At 32.7% G+C, this 19,297-nt stretch overlaps 1 protein-coding gene and 1 pseudogene across 2 annotated transcripts in view; both read left to right on the top strand.

Annotated features, from left to right (window-relative positions):
• The window catches only part of HCFC2 (host cell factor C2), a 41,719-nt gene that overhangs the window by 2,312 nt on the left and 20,110 nt on the right, over nt 1-19,297 (top strand). For both annotated transcript variants that reach the window (XM_032493457.1, XM_032493458.1), the window contains exons 3-9: nt 621-781; nt 9,535-9,743; nt 10,504-10,588; nt 12,084-12,190; nt 12,297-12,485; nt 17,051-17,218; nt 17,764-17,816. In XM_032493457.1, the coding sequence (XP_032349348.1) occupies nt 621-781; nt 9,535-9,743; nt 10,504-10,588; nt 12,084-12,190; nt 12,297-12,485; nt 17,051-17,218; nt 17,764-17,816 (972 nt within the window). The remainder of the gene's footprint in view (nt 1-620; nt 782-9,534; nt 9,744-10,503; nt 10,589-12,083; nt 12,191-12,296; nt 12,486-17,050; nt 17,219-17,763; nt 17,817-19,297) is intronic.
• LOC116667843 lies at nt 4,277-4,455 on the top strand (annotated as a pseudogene).

Here is a 19,297-nt window from a genome sequence, read left to right as displayed (position 1 = left end):
TCTGGCAAAACATACAAAAGGGGTAACAATTTCAAATAGCCTTTCTGAATTTGACTCTCTAATAAACCAGACTCAGAGACTTCTGTGACAGCTCTGAACTTTTATTCCTGAACTGTGCATATATTCCTGGGGCTATAATCATGAGGGTATCTGGTAGTTGGCAGACGTAGGTGGATTATGTCTATTTACAAGCAGTTCATTTAAAATTTTTTAAAAAATAGTTTCAGATAATCTTTATTGCTTATTTAAAGGTTAAAATAAATACCATTCATGGATTACCTAATTTCAAAAAGTGAGAGTACATAAATTACATTTAATCTTAAAGCTGTAAATAATGTTGAATTTTTCATTTCAACAAATATTTTAGAACTGCTAGTGTTTATTTTTATAAGCTTAGCTTGCCATTGTGGAAAGCTGTGAATATGAATGACTAGACTGAATTTCTATTGCAACATTCATTTTGATTCCAGAAGTTATCTGCTTACTTGTCATTTGTCCCCAAAGTACCTTTTTGAAACCTGACTGGATTCGGATTAAAATGTATTGGTATGATGTTACACTATTGACTATATAGGAATACTTTCCTGATTTTGTCTGAGTTTATTTATGCTCTTTTTTAGGCAAGTCGTTGGTTATGGAAAAAAGTGAAACCCCATCCCCCTTCTTCTGGTTTACCTCCTTGTCCTCGGCTTGGACATAGCTTCTCTTTATATGGTAACAAATGCTATTTGTTTGGTGGCTTAGCAAATGAAAGTGAAGATTCAAACAATAATGTTCCCAGGTATGCCGACATTTTTTCAGACCAAATGTTTATTTTATGATTTAGATTAAGAATGTTTTATTTCCCACATTTAATTATTAAAAGGGATGAAGCTTAGTCGTTTGCATTTAAACCTAACAGTGAATAAATTTGTTTCCATTTGTGTTTTTCTTAGTCCTAAAATATATCTGTTTTCAAAATTATGCCTTTTCTAATCAGAAATCATCTTATTAAGTTGTTATTAATATAACTGCTTGTAGCAGTATATTTGTAGATGTTAAGCCATAAAGTAATTTAGTTGTCGTAAGTGGTAATGAAAAGTAACATGGTTATTTTCAAATTAGATTTCTCTGGGAATTTGGTGACAAAAATCTGACTATAAATGAAGGCCAATATGTTTCTTATGTAGGAAGCTGTTAGAGTGTCTTACACATGCTAATAATTTTTGAACCAATCCTCTCCCAGTTTTTGCAAACAGAATTAATCACTGCCTCCTTTCTTTTTGTATAGTGTTTTGATCACATGGTCATTATAGGATGTGAGATTTGGAGATTTAGTGTCTAAAAGGCTCTTTTCTAATTCATTGCTTACCGTGTATGTCCTTTAAAGGAAGTAATCTAAGCCTGTTTTCCTTCACTGTGAAATGGGAGTGATTAAATACCTACTTTTCAGTGCCACTGTGACCGCTAAATAAGATCATTGGCATAATTTTAAAAGCACTTTCAAGTTACCATCAACATCAGTAGTTATCATCACCACAATGTCTTTTTACCAATGTTAGATTCATTAGTTTGATACCAGAATCTTAGCTTTTTTTCCCCTCAAACTTTAAAAAATAACATATAGTAAAACATCATGGAAAATTTGGAAACTGTAGAAAAGGAAAAAAAATTATCCCATCACATGAATCCAGATACTTTTAGCACATCTTTTTTCAATTTTCCATTTAACAGATTTTTTTAGATACAGACTCATAAAATTCAAGAAATTAGAAAGTATACAAAGTTATTTCTCTTAGTATCACTGTTCTCAACATAGGCAAACACACATAATTCAACTCCATGTGTATCTTCTGGGACCTTTTTCATGTAACACATTATATTAATCAGCTTTCAGTTGTGTTAAGGGCAAACTTCTCAAGTTTATGCTGCTTGAGGGAGCAACTAGATACATGTGATGCTTTTTAAAGCCTCTTATTAAAGCTAGCAAGTTCATTTCTCTTGACATTCCATTGGTCAAAGCAAGCCATAAGGCTAAGACCTGAGTCGATGATGCAAGGATGTTTATTGTGGTTGTTAGGAGAGGAGAGTGGGGAACATTAATCTGATCCTACACAGACATGTATTTTCCTTTATAAAAGTGGGATCATTCTTTTTGCTTTATGACTTTGGATGTTTACTTGTTTGGTTTTTTGTTTGTTTGCTTTTACCTTTAACAGTATATGTTGGAGATCTTTACATGAAAGTAGATATGGATTGACCTTATTTTTTTTTAAAGGCTGAAAAGTAGTCAGTTATGCAAATTATTTAACCATTCCTCTACAGATGGACATTTAAATATTTCCATTATTTTGCTATTACAGTTTTTGCACATGTATTAATATTTTTTATAGGATTGATACTTATATAAGTGGAATTGAGAGGGTGGTCAAAGGGTACATTTAAGTTTGTTAGGTACTCCTGAAACAACCTCCAAAGAGACAGCTATTTTATATTCCCAATAGTGGTGTATAAGAGTGCCTACACCCTTGGCAATACTGAATCGTCTCACTCTTCTTAGTTTTTCCTAACACAATCAATGAAATACATTTCATGGGATTATTTTGATTTATTTATTTATTTTTAAACTAGGAATGAGCTTGATTAACAATGCTTTTGGACATTTACAATTCCTTTTCTGAAATTGTTCAAATCTTTATTTTTCTTTTTTAAAAAGAATTGAAGTATAAATTATATACCATTAAATTCATCCTTTTAATATGTACAATTCAATGATTTTTAGCAATTTACAGTGTTGTGTAACCATTACCACAATCCAGTTTAAGAACATTTCCATCAATCCAAAAAGAAACTTCTTACTCATTTGCAGTCAGTGCCTATTCCCATCATGATTCCTGGACAACTGCCAGTCTACTTTCTGTCTCCATAGGTTAACCTTTTCTGAACATTCCATATAAATGTGATTTTCTGCATTTATCTTCTTTCACTTAGCATAATGTTCTTGAGGTTCAGCCATGTTGTAGCATATGTCAAATATCTCTTCCTTTTTATTGCTGAGTTGTGTTGATACATCACATTTTGTCTATCTGTTCATCAGTTGACAGACATTTGGATTGTTTCTAGTTTTTGGCTTTTATGAATAATGCTGCTTTGATAATTTGCATACAAAAGTCTTTGTATATATATGTATTCATTTTTCTTGGTTAGTAGTAGCAATTCTACTAGTAGAATTGCTGGGTCATATAGTAAATTTAGGTTTAATTTCTTAAGCACTAAGACTGTTTTCTGAAGTGACTACCATCTTACATTCGCAATGTATGAGTGTTTCAAATTTTCTACATCCTTGCTAACACTTGTTACCATCTATCTTTTTTGATTGTGGCCAGCCTAGTGGGTATAAGGTGGTGTCTCGTTGTGGTTTTAATTTGCATTTCCCTAATGACTAATGATGCTGAGCATCTTTTCATAGGCTTTTTAGCCACTTGTATATGTTATTTGGTGAAATTTCTTTTTTCTTTTCTTTTTTCTTTTTTTTGGTGCTCAGTAAAGGTTTATTACGTTAAAAATACATCATCGGACATCAGGCACTCAGGTCAGACCTGTGTCTTTGGTGAAATTTCTATTCAAATCTTTGTTCATTTTAAAGTTAAGTTGTTTGTATTCGTATTATTGAATTGTAAGAGTTCTTTATATATTCTAGATGCAAGTTTGCTTTTTAAAAAATCAGATACATGATTTGCAAATATTTTCTTCCAGTCTGTAGCCTGTCGTTTCATTTTCTTAATGGTATCTTTTGAAGCATAAAGTTTTTACTTTTGGTAAGTTCTGTTTATCCATTTTTTCTCTTATGGATTATGCTTTTAGCATCCTTTTTAAGAATTCTTTGCCAGTCTCAAGGTTATGAAGATTTGTTCCTCTGTTTTCTCCTTAGAGTTCTATAGTTTTAGCTCTTACATTTTTTATCTGTGATTCATTTTGAGGTAATTCTTATGCCTGGGGTAAAGTGAGTATCTAATAAATTCATCTTTTTACATGTGGCTATCCAGTTGTCCCAATACTGTTTGTTAAAAAGATTATCCTTTTCCCACTGTATTGCTTTGGCATCTTTGTTGAAAATCAGTTCGCCATAAATGCAAGGGTTTATTTCTGGACTCTCAATTCTTTTCCACTGATCTGTATATCTGGCCTTATGCCAGTACCATACTGTCTTGATTATGATACCTTTGTAGTAAGTTTTGAAATAGGAAGATGTTAAGTTCTCAAATTTTATTATCTTTTTCAAGAGTGTTTTGTCTGTACACTTACCTAGCAGGGGAGATACCATGATCACAAAGGTGGTTTTCCCAGGGCAAGGATTATCCATTGCACTTCAGATGTGCTGACCCCTGCAATTTCCCCAAATGTGGGAGACTGGACTGTATAATTTGTGGTAGTGGGAGAAGGAAAAAAAAAAAAAGAGTGTTTTGTCTATCCTGAATCCTTCGCATTTCTGGGTAAATTGTAGGATCAGCTTGCCAATTTCTGCGAAAAGTTCTGCTGGGATTTTGATAGGGATAGTGTTGAATATATAGATCAATTTGTGGAAAGTTACTGTCTTATTGAGTCTTCCAGCAATATTTTGAGGTTTTCAATGTACAAATCTTGCTCTTATTTTGTTAAATTTATTGCTAAGTTTTTATTCTTTTGAATGACATTGTGAATAGACTTGTTTTCTTAATTTCATTTTTGAATTGTTCATTGCTAGGATGTAGAAATACAGTTTGTCTTTGTAGATTGATCTTGTATCCTGTAACCTTGCTGAATTTATTTATTATTTCTGATCATATTTTCATGGATTTCAGTTTTTATTTTTATTATTGATTCTTAGGAGTTCTGTCTATATTTTATGTTCCAAATATTTTTTCCAAGTCTTCTGTTTGCCTCCCCCCTCCCCCTGCTTTTTAAGGATTTTCATTTTTGTTTCATCAAGTTTGGCAATATATTTTTTTAATGGCTTTCTGGCTTTATATCTTGCTTATTAGGAAATCTCTTCTATCCCAACACTATGAAAATAATTTTTCTATATTTTCTTCTAGTACCTTCACAGCTTTGTTTTTTTGTTTAAAATATTAATACATTTGGAATATATTTTTGTGACTAGTGTAAGGCTCTTTGCTTTTTCTTCAGAATGGGTTTTCAGTTCTCCCACCACCATTTATTTAATAAGCCATCCACCCCCTACACTTTAGAAATCCCATCTCTGTCATATCTGAATTTTCATATAAATGGGTCTTTTTCTAGGTTCTTTAGACCAGGGGTACAAACTACATTATGTAGGCAAAAATCTGGCCTGCTGCCTGTTTCTGCTAGTTAAGTTTCGTTGGAACACAGCCATGTCATTCATTTACATATTGTCTATGGCTGCTTTCGTATTAAAAGAGCAGAATTGAGTAGTTGTGACAGAATTTATGGCCTGTAAAGCCTAAAATATTTACTCTGTGATTCTTTACAGAAGGTTTGTCAACTCTTGTTCTACACTCTATTCTGTTTCATTAATATATTTACCTTTCTATCATCAATTATGATGTTTGCTATAGACTTCTAGCATATGCCTTTAGTCAGATTAAGGAAGTTTTCTTTCTTTAAAATTTATATATATATATATATTTTTGTTGTTGAATTATACTTACTGTACAATATTATATGTTACAGGTGTACAATGTAGTGATTCACAATTTTTAAAGGTTATATTCCACTTATAGTTATTGTAAAATATTGGCTATATTCCCCATGTTGTACAGTATATCCTTATAGCTTATTTTGTACCTAATAGTTTGTATCTCTTAATCCCTTACTCTTATATTACTGCCCTCCTTCCTTCCCTCTCCCCACTGGTAACCACTAGTTTGTTCTCTATATCTGTGAGTCTGCTTTTTTGTTATATTTACTAGTTTGTTATATATTTTTTTAATTCCACATATATAAGGAAGTTTTCTTAAATCTATAGTTTGCTAATTCATTTTTTTCTCTTTTTTTGACCAAAAATGGATGTTGAAATAGTTCTAATTCATTTCAGGTATGGAAATGAGCTTACTATTTCTTTCCTTTAACCCATTAATTTTGTGAATTATTATGATTAGGTTCTGGAATATGAGCTACCTTTTAATTCCTAGTTAAACCCCACTTTATTACGTTAGTGTTATTTTCACACTTTACTGAGTTTACCCTGCTAACATTTACTCATACTATATATAGTTATTTGTTTGTCTACATTGTCTTTATTTCGGGAAGTGAAATATTATTCTCATCTGACTTGAGTGTCAGGATTATGTTACCTCCGGGAGCATAATCAAGGTTATGCTCTGAGATTATGGGAAATTCTCCATCTTTCATTATGCTTAAATAACATTATTTCTTGAATATTTAGTAGAAATTTCCCATAATTGTCTGGTATTGGTATAATTTAGGAGTTTTGACTGCCTTTTCAATATCTCTTATAGTTACTGATCTGTTTACATTTTCTCCCTTTTCTTGAGTCATTTTGGTAATTTATATTTTCCTTGAAAAATCATCTACCTCTAGATTTTTAAATTTATTGAGAAAAACTATAAGACAATTCTCTGTATATCTTTAAAATCTCTGTGTAGTTTTATCTCTTTTCTCATTCTTAAATATATGTATTGTTTTTTCTTTTTTCTAACAGATTTGCTAGTGGTTTGTTATTTTATTGGTGTTTCCAATGAACCATTTTTAGTTTTATTAATGATCTGTTTTTCTTTTTTATTTCCTTAACTCTATTTCACGTCTCTAAATTTTTCCTTTTTCCTAACTTCTTTTAAACTTCTAATAGGTTGAATGCTTTTTCTAACTTTTTTTTCTAAGCTTTTTCTAACTTCTCATAATCTGAATGCTTATTAGTTTATTTATTTTAGTAGTGTTTCCTAATAAATGCTACACATTTTCTTCTGTTTACAGCTTGGACATATTTTATAGGTTTTGATATATAGTGCTCTTCTTGTCATTAATTTCTCTTTTCTCTTTAATCCAAAGGTAATTTGGCATAATTCTCTAAAATTTCCAAATGGAAAGTTTTGTTATTATTGTTAATATCTAGTTTTATTATACTGAGGTCAAAAATTGTAGTCTATTGGGTTTCTCCTTTATAGTAATTGTTTTTGTGGTCTTTTTCACAGTCAGTTTTTATAATTATTCCATAAATGTTCATAAAGATTGTGAGTTCTTGATTGGGTACAAGTTTATTAAGTCAGTGTTTTAAATCATTACTCAAAAAGCTTTTTTATTTTATGGATCTAGGTCATATCAACTTCTGAATGATGTGTTAAAATCTCCCAGTGTGATTGTGAATTTGTGTTTTGTTCCCTGTGTGTCTGATTTCAACCTGTGTATATTATTTTGTTATAGACTTATCTTTTGTAAATAGGACTAACAATTAGCCAGTATAAATTGGTATAGCATACTGGCTGGCATTCATTTTGATCTGTTTAAGTCTATGCCATATCACTTGTTAAATAGTTTTAATATCATCCTTGCTATTAATAGCTTATAGCTGGGTTCCAAGTTCTTTTATTTTGTTTCCCCTGCATACTCCCTACCCCTAAGAGACTTTGTCTTATAGTAAGGAAGTTTTTTCCTGCCCTTGTAATTTTATGTCTTCCATCTACTCTTCTTGCTATTGCTTCCCCACACCCATATTCTTGCATTTGCTAGATTTGTAAAAATTGTGATGAGGTTGAATATTTACGTGTATATGTGTGTTTACATATCTTTTATGTATGTGTATACTCACACATTTAGATAATTTGTATTTCCTGTTCTGTGAGCTGTCTATCTGTATCCTTTTATCTATGTTGTATGATTTATCATTATCTTGGTTTTGTAGGAACTCTTTATATTAAGAAAAATTGATCTCTTTCTGTGATGTGTACCAAATTTGTTTTTAGTTTGTCTTTTCTCCTGACATTGTTTATATAGCATTTTTTTCCTAACCATCTTATTTCCATAGACGATGCTTTGCTTTTTTTTCCCTCTCCTTCCTTTTTCTTGATTTATTGTTTTTCTTTGATTCTTTCTTTCCTTTGAATGATTTGAAAATTACACATGCTGATTCTGTGCTTCTTTTAGTTGCCTGGAAATTATCACACACATTTAAACTGAAGATGCTTTGTCATCTTTGGGAATAGATTACTATGTTTGCCTTTAGCCTTTTTTTGCTTACCCCCTTTTTACATGTGTTTCATACAGTCGTGGATCTTATTCCAGATTACAATAATGTTAAGAAATTAATTTTTGTCAGCCTTTCTTAGTGATTATTCAGACCTCACAGCTACAGTTATCAACATCAATTTAAATTTAATTATAAATTACTATTTTCTTTGCATTACCATTTCTTTTATTCAATGTATTCTTTCTTGGATTTCTTTTTATTTTTCCCAGATGATCTAGAATCATTTTTCCCCCAAACAATTACATGGCTAAGCTTTGAAGTTTTATATATTCTAAATATGTTTAATTTTGCCTTCATACTTGAATAATAATTTGATTACTCAATTCATTAAGGAATAGATTCCTATAAAAGCCATTTTGGTCAAAACATCCATGTCACAGATGAGACATTTAATGCCTATTTCTAAAGTGAAAAAGCTATGTAGGGCATTGCTATGACATTATAGAATGAAAATTTTAAAAGAAAAAAAGAGTTGCAAAGCAACATTGGTAGTATCCCTCATTTATACAAATGTGGATATCCATAGAAATAGGTCTGAAAGGGTATTTACTAACTATTGTCAATAGTGATTGTTCTGGTTATCTAGTACCATGTAATAAACTGCCCCAAAAGTTAGTGATGCACACTAGCAACCATTTTGTTATGCTCATGGATTCTGTGCACTGGGAATTCATGAAGTACACAGCAGCGATGGCTAGGCCATCAGATGAGAAGGCTTGAATGCTCACTCTCATGTCTGATGCCTCAACTGAGATGGCTGGAGGATGAACTCAGCTGGAATTGTCATCCTGTGTGCCCACACATGGCCTCTCCAGATGGTGGTTTTGTGATAGTTGGACTTAAATGGTGGTTTGGGATTTCTGTGAGGAGGCATTCTATAGGAAAGCTGTATTGGCCTTCTGTGACTGAGCCCCAGTAGTCACATAGTGTCATTTCATCATACTCTGTTAGTCAAAGCAGTCACAGCCTGCCCAGTATCAAGGAGAGGGGACATAGACCCTAGCTTCTGATGAGAAGAGTGTCAGAAAATTTGTGGCTATATTTTGAAACCATCATGGTATTGTCATGGATAACAGTGTTGGCTAAATGATGGCAGGAATTTTTAAAATTTCTTCTGTTGTGTACTGATCCCCACAAGAGTGCCTGGTGCACAGTAGTGTTTGATAAATATATGTTGAATGAGTAAGATATGGGATTTCTGTTCTCCTAATGCGTTTCTATACTACCTGCATTTTTCACAGGAAGCATACATTATCTTTATAAATAGAAACTAAAAGTAAATAAAAGGTTTAGACCATGTTAATGTTTTAATTTCTTTCATTACATCCTAGATACTTAAATGATTTCTATGAGTTGGAGCTACAGCATGGTTCTGGTGTTGTGGGTTGGAGCATACCAGTGACTAAAGGGATTGTGCCTTCTCCCAGAGAATCCCACACAGCTGTTATATATTGCAAAAGAGATTCTGGAAGTCCTAAAATGTATGTTTTTGGTGGAATGTGTGGTGCTCGCCTGGATGACCTATGGCAACTTGACTTAGGTAAGCTTCAGTTGATTCAGGCTTAGGAACTGGTTATGACTGATAAAGGCAAATATAAAAATTGCTTTGAAAAATATTTTTGATTACAGTATTTATTGAGTTGTACTTAGATTTGATATGAATGGTTGCTGATCAGTCAGGTTGAACAAATAAATGTTTGATTTATGACAGTAACTCTCCTGTGCTCCCTATAAGTAGGGTCACCGTATGTTCTGGCTTGCCTTGGATGGTCCTGATTTATGCTTAATTACTGTCCCATGTAATTATCAGTAGCACCTCCTTTCACTTTGTAGAGTGTTCCAGATGAGGATGGTCGAATTTATGTGGTTACTCTGCCTAGAGGAAATGTGTGTGGCATTAGTAATACTGCTGCTGGCCAGTGAAAACCCTTGCGTAGCTCTTTTAAAGGGATCCTAGGAATGGATGATTGGAGAGTACGAGTGCTCTCACTTATGACTGTCTTCTACACAATGTGTTCTTACTTCAAATGTTAAAATCCCTGATCTTCGTTTTGATTCAAAACCGGTGACACCCTAGGTGCACCTCTCCATTGCATATACTATCATTCAAGTGTAAATAGATTTCTGAGATTGGCAGTTTATGTCAGCTGGAGATGTTTATTTTAAGATGAAATTAAGTAATGGTTTTGAAACATTTTTGCTTCCTTTTGGTAAGTTCTCTTTTTTTTTTTTAATTCTACAAATTGAGGTAATTTGCTGTTATTACATTAAGTTGCTCATATACTTATTTTTACTTTTAGAAACTATGGCATGGTCAAAACCAGAAACTAAAGGGACAGTGCCACTTCCACGAAGTCTTCATACAGCCAGCATTATAGGAAACAAGTATGGTATTTTTTTGGTTTTTGGTCTTACTTTTTTTTTTTCTTTTTAACAAGCTTAAGAAAGATACATACAAAAAAGAGTGATGCTACAAGTTTCTTGAAAATGATTTAATAACGTTTGATTGTGCTTACTGAAACTAAAATAATGTGCCCACAGAAGCTATAGTGCTTACTGTGCCATTTTCTTACCACGCTGCCTCTTTTACCTCTTTACGTTCCTTACTCTGCAGAGAGTAAGTGTTAACATAGTGTAAGCAAAGTGTTATCAAACTGATCTATCCTCCATCGACAGGTTTGACACACCAGCTCTTTCTTTTCACATATTTTTGGTAGTGCTTGATTTGTACTCAGGTATATATTTAGAATGTATGCTCAATGATTATATTTTGAGTTACAATCATTATGATATTATAGTTACAGAGTTGTGGATAGAATGTGGAGTCTGTAACCAGATTGTTAGAATTCACATCTCAGCTTTGATTCTTTGTCCTGTCTGTTCTGGGGCAAGGAAACTTAATTTCCTCAAGTATAAAATGTGGATGATAGTAAAACCTCCTTTACAAGGTTGTCATGAGGATTGAATGGATTAATACATATAAAATGCTTCAAACAGTGCATAGTATGTAAAGCACTCCATAAAGGTTAGCTGTTACTATTATCAACAAGTTCCCTTTTTTGTGCAACATTGGGCCAGGAGTAGGGTTACTGTTTAAATAGAATTTAAGTAAGGAATTTACCTGTGTAGGGACTTCATGTTAAAAGTAATGTTTCGGAAACAATTACTTGTAATTTAGAACCTCATTAATTTCTCTTAAAAATAGCTGTAAACAAAGTCTAATAAGATGTATTTTTTTAAAACAGCAGAATCCTTTTTATAAAAGGTGGTTGTCCATTGGAACTCTCATGTATAAAAGAGGTAAAACACAGAGCTGCTCTGATTGGCTTGAGGCCACATGGCCCTAATCTCCACCTCAGGAGCCTTCTTCAGCAGCCATTAGGCATATCTCAAAACCCCTAGGGCCCCAAGGGACATAGTTTAAAGTTTTTCATTTGAAGATACCAGTGACCAGAGTTACATGAAATTAAATCCTCTTTGGTTAGTGTACACATACAATTCTTAATTTGACTTTGGATGTCACAGATCCCTTGAGTATCTTTCTGACTGAGGTAGCCTTAGTATATTGCATACAATATTGCTTTTCAAATGTATTATAATTGAAATATTTCCCACTTTAAGTGGGAAATAATTTTGCCAGAGAGAAATAATTTTGGTTCTTGTATTGCTTCATAAAATTTTAAACTCTTGAAAGAAGATCACTTTATTCATTATCTTATTTCCATCATTGTGACAGTGATAAGTGAGTTAATAGTCCTAAAGCTTTCAGTCAACAACAAAAAAATTTGTCTATTCTTAGCATTTTAAATCTAAAAAGTAAAATTAAAGCTTTATGAAACAATCAGCTACGTTATGTTTCCTTTTTTTTTTTGCTGTTCAGGATGTACATCTTTGGTGGATGGGTTCCACATAAGGGGGAAAATATTGAGACTTCACCTCATGATTGTGAATGGAGATGTACCAGTTCATTTTCTTACCTAAATCTGGGTGAGTCTTTTAAGAGCTACTTATTAAAATAGCATTTATTAAAAAAATAATTTTTGTTATTTTGTCATTTAAGAAAAATAGATTAGTCATGGATATTTCTATTTAGACACAGCAGAGTGGACTACCCTAGTATCAGATTCTCAGGAAGATAAAAAAAATTCAAGACCAAGACCAAGAGCTGGACACTGTGCTGTTGCAATTGGCACTCGATTGTATTTTTGGAGTGGAAGAGATGGCTACAAAAAAGCACTGAATAGTCAGGTTTGCTGCAAGGATCTTTGGTATCTTGATACTGGTAGGTAAGAGTATTTAACAAATACAGTTTTTCCTTTAGATAAATAAATACTTGAATAAACGCCTGTCTTTTAAAACTACTTTAATGCTATTGCCTCTCTTTTTCATAATTAAAAATGAATGGAAGAAATAGTATATGTAGATACTTCTCACTCCAGGAGAGTTTCTTAACTTCCCTCTCCTTGAGTTTAGAATGGATTTAATGACTCCCTTCCAAAGAATAGAGTATGGAAAAGGAGAATGGAAAAGGAGAACTAGTAGCTTTACAGTATAGAAACCTGGCAAACATCACCTTAACTAATCAAGTTCAGTATCGCCAGTGACAAGTCATGTTGATATCATTTACCCCTACCTTCCATATCATGTGATAAGAAGAAATTTCACTTCTGTGGTGCTCTTCCCCAAAATCCATAACACTGTTCTAACTATGAGAACATATCAGACAGACCCAAATTGAGAGACATTCTAGACATTCTACAGAATATGTGAACAGTACTCTTAAAAAGTTTCAAAGTGATGAAAAACAAGGAAAGACTGAGAAGTAGTCACAGATTGGAGGAGATGTGATGACCAAGTGCAACGTGATAAATCAGATCAAATCCTAGAACAAAAAAGACATTACTTGAAAAACTGATGAAATCTGATTGTCTGTGATTTAGTTAATAAATAGTATTACTCCAGTATTAATTTCTTAGTTTTAACAAATGTGTTAGCATTAGGGGATACTGAAGGAAGGGTATATGGGAACTCTGTAATTTTTCTGTAAATCTAAAATTATTCCAAAATAAATTTAAACAAAACTATTATAACACCAAAAAAAATTTTCATATGGAACTTATATCTATAGAGTTTAAATTGTTTTTAAAGCACAATAGTAAGTTATTTATTAGTTTGAAGGAGAGGGGTGTCATGATCTAATGTACATTTTGAAATAATCACTGCACTTGTGTGGAAAATAAATTGTGGAAGGCAAGGAAGAACACACAGAGACAAAAAGAGGCTTTTGCAATAGTCAAAGAAGTTTTCCACTCTTGTGTTGACAGTGGAGATGGGGAGAAATGGATAAATTCAGACATATTGTTGGAGTTCTTGTACACAGAACTGACTGATGAATTGGGTGTGGCAGATGACAGAAAGAGGAATGAAGAATGAATTTTTTAGCTTGAATAATTTGGTGCTATTTCCACTTACTGAGATGGGAAAGACTGCAGAGAAAACAGGCTTGTGGAGAAAATTAAAAGTTCCATTTAAACCCTGATAAGTTTGAAATAAGATCAAGTAGGCAGTCAAAGGAATAAAGAAGTCTGAAAGTCAGTAGGGAAATCAGATGTGGAGGTGTAATATATATTGTTATATGAGAAAAGGGGATTATCAAATGTCTATGATTCCAGTTTTTCTTTTAAGTATAAACAGAAAAATCTAGGATACACTGTGTACCAAAGTATTATCTAAGAGGTAAGATTGTATACTCTCATGAAGTTTTTCTCTCTTACCTGTATTTTCTACAGTAGCTTGCATTGCTTTTATAATGTAGAAGTTTAATTTTAAAATTAAGATAATTGAAAAAATAATAAAAGAAACAATAAGATAAGTGTTTTCTGTAGAAGAAGTACATACTCACAAATAGGGAAAAAAAATAGAAAATTCAACTTACTGAAGCTTTGAAATTGGGAATTATTAACTGAAGTCCAAGGATAAACTTCAATCTCTGAGATTAGAAGAAAAATGTGCACTTACAAATTTTTCTCAGTAGCAAATATGTCTAACCAGATTCTCTAAGAGATCTGTGACTTTTAAAAGGTTGAAAATCATGGCTCTGAATGGCCAGTTTTTCCATTAAAGGCTGTAGACACAAATATCTATTGAAAAGTAATTATGGTCACTATCATAAAGGCAAAATTTATGTTTTGCTTTTCCTCTTGTTAAATTGGCATCAGTTTGGATGGGTTGAGGGGGAGAAGGGTTCTTTATCTTGCCTTTTTTCACTCTTAGTTAAGTTTTGTGCATTTGCTAACATTTAAAAGAGTAATATATTTCCATAAGGCTTTAAAAAAATTTTTTTTTAATTGAAGTATAGTCAGTTACAATGTGTCAGCTTCTAGTGTAGAGCACAATGTCCCAGTCATGCATTTACATACATATATTTTCATATTCTTTTTCATTAAAGGTTATTACAAGATACTGAATATAGTTCCTTGTGCTATACAGAAGAAATTTTTAAAATCTATGTTTTTATATATCATAAGACTTTTTAATGAAAAGTAGTGGTCTTTTGCTCCCACTTTCCTCCTGTTTTCCTTGCTTCACAAGTATGTGCTTTCAGCTCTGTTAAACAGTTCTTATGATATTTACTTCCATACCTCCATATAACATGAATTTATTACTTTGACTTTTATTAGTTTAGGCATGATATGCCACTTTCTACTGTGGGACTTAAGGATTTCTCTCTTCTTCTCACAGCTCTTCACCTCTCCTATGTACCTTCCCTATCCCCATTCTCTAAATATGAGTACACCTTAATTTTGTTAGATGAATGTTCAGTGTTCATATTATGACCATATAAACGCTGTTCACAGGTGTGCCATGTAGAATACTGTGAATAGCTTCCTTGCACAATTTTTTATTTGCCATGGATTAATAAACCTCACTTTGATTTCGGTTTGCGTATACTTACCACTAATTCAATCTGTGCTTTTTTATTTGTTTAAATCTTTCATTATGGTGAGATGCATCAGATATTCTATCACATTTCCTCATCTTGAAGAAATTTCTCCTCCTTCAGTCTGGGATGTTTGCCTTCCACAAGTCGAGTACACTTACCATCTTGGAGTCTCTCTTCATCATCTTTCTGAGGATATCTTTTGCCTCTCACCTGTGCTGGACTCCCTGTTTCCTGGATCTCATATTTTCCCTTTCTTAGTTTACTCCCTTATTATTTATAGAACACACCCCAGGAAAAGGATACATAAGTGATAAATTTATTTTGAGATCTTGCATTATGTGAAAATTTATTTAGTCTTCCTACTAAATTAAAGTTTGCATGGATATTGAATTCTATATTAGAAGTCCTTGTCCTTCAGAATTTTTTTTGAAAGTTGTTATATTGTATTCAAGCCTGTAGTGTTTTTCTTGAGAAATCTAAACCACTTCTAATTTTTGTTCCTTTTAAATATGACCTTTCCCCTCATATCTGACAGCTTTTAAGATTTTTTCTTTGTCCTCCTATTCTTAAATTTTGTGATGATGTGTCTTGTTGTGTGTCTATTTTTAATCTATTGTGTTGAGTACTCAGTGGGTCCTCTCAGTCTAGAAACTCATGTTCTTCAATTGTGGGAATTTTCTTGATTTATTTTGCTGATTTGCACCCTTCTGTTTTCTCTATTCTCGTTTCATGTAACTTCTATTATCTGGGTGGTATACCTCCTGGACTTGTCTTCTTCTTGTCTGCTTTTGTTCAGGTGTGGTTTGCCTTACTTTAGGAAATACAAATAAACTAGATTGTGAATGGGATCATGGAGGAATTCACGTCTGAATAGTTGAAGGAACTAGGCTTAATTATCCCTTTTAGGGATAATTTTAACTCATCAGACTTTCTGTAAAGGCCCAGAGAGTAAATATTTTAAGCTTTGTGGGCCATATGGTGTCTGTTACAACTACTCAGCTCTACTGTTGTACATAAAAGCAATCATAGACAATACATAAACAGATGATCATAGCTGTGTTTCAATAAAACTTTATTTGCAAAAACAGGCACAGACTGGATCTGGCCCATGAGCCACCATTTGCTGACTCCTACTCTAAAAGATACAAAGAGGTAGATATTAGACTTGTTATATAAAGATTAGATTATAGCTTATAGATTTCAACTCATTAAAAGAATGAATTTTCTTATATAACTTATCCAAAGATGTAATGTACTGCCTGGGGATTTGTGAGTTCCCTGATTTGGTAGATAAACAAAAAGAAGACAGGGATATTGTAAAATAATCTTAGGTCCTTTTTTCCAGTTCTGAAAGTCTGTGATTGTTATTTGTTTTAGAAATGTTGGTAATATTTTATGCCAAAATAATTACATGTTTTGGGTAGTACGAGTTTTAATAAGAGAGTATTAACTTCAAAGAAATTATGTTTTTCCAAAATACCATGTCCAAATCATCTTTGCTAACATTAATAGTACTTCTAATATTTATGCTGTTGGATAAAAATTGACTCATAAAATTAAAAACTTGTAAAGAAGATAAAATAATGTAGCTATAACTATAACGTACTTAGTTTTCCCCTTCTAGGATTAAACTTTTTTTTTTAATTTGATGACTCAGCTTGGAACTGGACTATTTTGTTTGGAGATTTATTTGTATAAGGAATTAAGTAAATAAAATCAGAACACCAAATTATTTTCATTTGATCTACTATAGCTATGTTTATCTGAGTAAATTTTCTCCCTCTTAGTAAACAGATGAAGTATTCATTGCTGATGTTTTTAGAACTCCAGGTCCATACAAGCTATGTAGGTAACCTGTTGATATATTTGAAACTTAAATATATAATACCAATATTGTTCTTTAGAGAAACCGCCAGCACCATCACAAGTACAGCTGATCAAAGCCACTACCAACTCTTTTCACGTCAAGTGGGATGAAGTGCCTACAGTGGAGGGCTATCTTTTGCAGTTGAATACAGACTTGCCGTACCAAGCTGCATCATCAGATTCTTCAGCTCCGCCAAATATGCAAGGTAACATAGTTTTCACACTTAAACGTTGTATGCTCATATGCTTAAAAAAAAAGATAATGTAGAAAAACCCTGTGATTAGGCCTGGTTTAAGAAATTTTATGCTCTGATGTTTCCTGCCCAGCAAATCAAATGTATGTTATGTTTCAACTCTAAAACTTGACTATCTTACCGTTATAATGTAGTAGAACACATAGACATGTAGGGTAGAGTATTTTTTCTGTAGTTAATTTTGATGTACTTTCTTAATTTGACAAGCTACTTGACTTCAGGAGATGGTTTTAATTAGCTTTCATAAGTATTTCAGCTGTTTTCAAAAGTATTTTTAATTAACAGGCATTTGGAAAGTAAAGCAAATTTAGTTTTACATGTTCTTCCAAAAAGGATTTCAGCCAACTATTAAGCAGACTATTAAAAAAACAGATAAACTTTGATTAAGATACTATTTTTTAAACCTTTAATATATAACTTTTAAAAATATTTGATTGTAATGTATTTTCTTAAAGCTAATTTAGAGCGTATCAATCTGAACTTTCCCATTCCTACAGGAGTCAGGATGGACCCTCACAGACAAGGCAGTAATAGCATCGTTCCTAACAGTGTAAGTTAAAAAAATGGGTAATGGTAAATGAATGTTTATGATTACAGTCCCAATTTTTATTAGTATTTTTAGTATATTACCCTAGGACAGGGGTTCTCAACCCTAGCTGTATATCAGAATCACCTTTGAGATTAAAAAACAAACACAGATTCCCAAGCCTTTCCCTAGATCTAGAAAAGGAGACTCTTTAAGGTGATGCCCAGGTTAACTCTGCTTTTAAGGAAAGCTCCATAGATCATTGTGACAGTAGCCTGAATTAAGGACCCCTGACCAGGAAATTGAAGTCTCATTACACACAGTATCAGAGGCTAATACACGCATGTGTGCACACACACTCACACACACACACGCTGTATATATATGCATATATATATTTTTAAACAAATTTAGATGATATTGCAAGGTTTATAATGAGGAGCAGAGTTTCCTACTCTGTTCTTGATTCTGCCTCCCTAGAAACAAATACTTTTTTTTTTTTTATAACTACTTTTAAATATTTCAGTTTTCTTCTGGTATCTCCTTTTGTGCCGTTAAATCCTTGTGCTGCTGCTTCTTGATGTTCCAGTTTTAGAATAGTTGTTTTCAATAATGAATAATGAAGATTTGATGATCTCTTAAAATACTGCCATTTCTTCCCCTTCCCAAATCCTTTAAATATTTTTAGTTTAATCATTATTTGATGTTTACATTGTGATGGTAATGTATTCATAGCTGAGCTATGTAGTATGCTGTGAGCATTGTTTCTTTTTCATACAATTTTTTGTTTTTCCTGGCATTGTTAACTGCATCACTTTTTCATTTGCTTGGTTTTCTTTTTGCCTGTTATTAATTCATTCTCAGATTCTCCAATAAAATAATAAAACTCCTCTCAAAATACTCAAACATATAAGGTAGTTTCTTTTTCACCCCACCCCCCGCCCCTGGAAACATCCCTCTGAGTCTTGATGCTCTAGTTTACACTGATTCTTCTCTAGGTCTGCTACAGAGCTGTCATCTCAGAACTTCCGTTTGTTCCATATTGGCAGTTTCTTTTATCTTTTTTCTGTGTTAAAAGCCCATGCTTCTTGATCTCATTTCATTCTCTTTCTTAGGGTTCTCCAGTAGTTTTCTGAGAAATGATTTATAAAAGGTAAACTTTTTGAGATCTTGCATTTCGGAAGATGCCTTTTCTCTGTTCACGTTTGATTGGTAGTTTGGCTGAGTTATAGAATTCTGTGTTGGAAATGTTTCCCTCAGAAATTTAAAGGCATTTTCCTACTGTCTTTTAGTATGCAGTGTTGCTGTTGAGAAGTCTGATGCCACTTGGATTCCTGATCACTTATATGTGGCCTAATTTTTTTGTTTTTATCCCCAGTCTTCCAAAATTTCAACAGTTGTGTATTTTAGAGTATGTGTCTTTGGCTCATTCACTGTGCTGTGCACTCAGTGGGCCACGCCATTCTAGAAATTCATGGCTTTCGTTACTGATTATTTCTTCCCTC

Source organism: Camelus ferus, chromosome 12 (assembly GCF_009834535.1).
Source record: "Camelus ferus isolate YT-003-E chromosome 12, BCGSAC_Cfer_1.0, whole genome shotgun sequence".
In the NCBI taxonomy this organism is placed as follows: Eukaryota; Metazoa; Chordata; class Mammalia; order Artiodactyla; family Camelidae; genus Camelus; species Camelus ferus.
The sequence above is the reverse complement of the archived record's forward strand: the minus strand, read 5'-3'. Positions and strand labels throughout refer to the sequence as shown.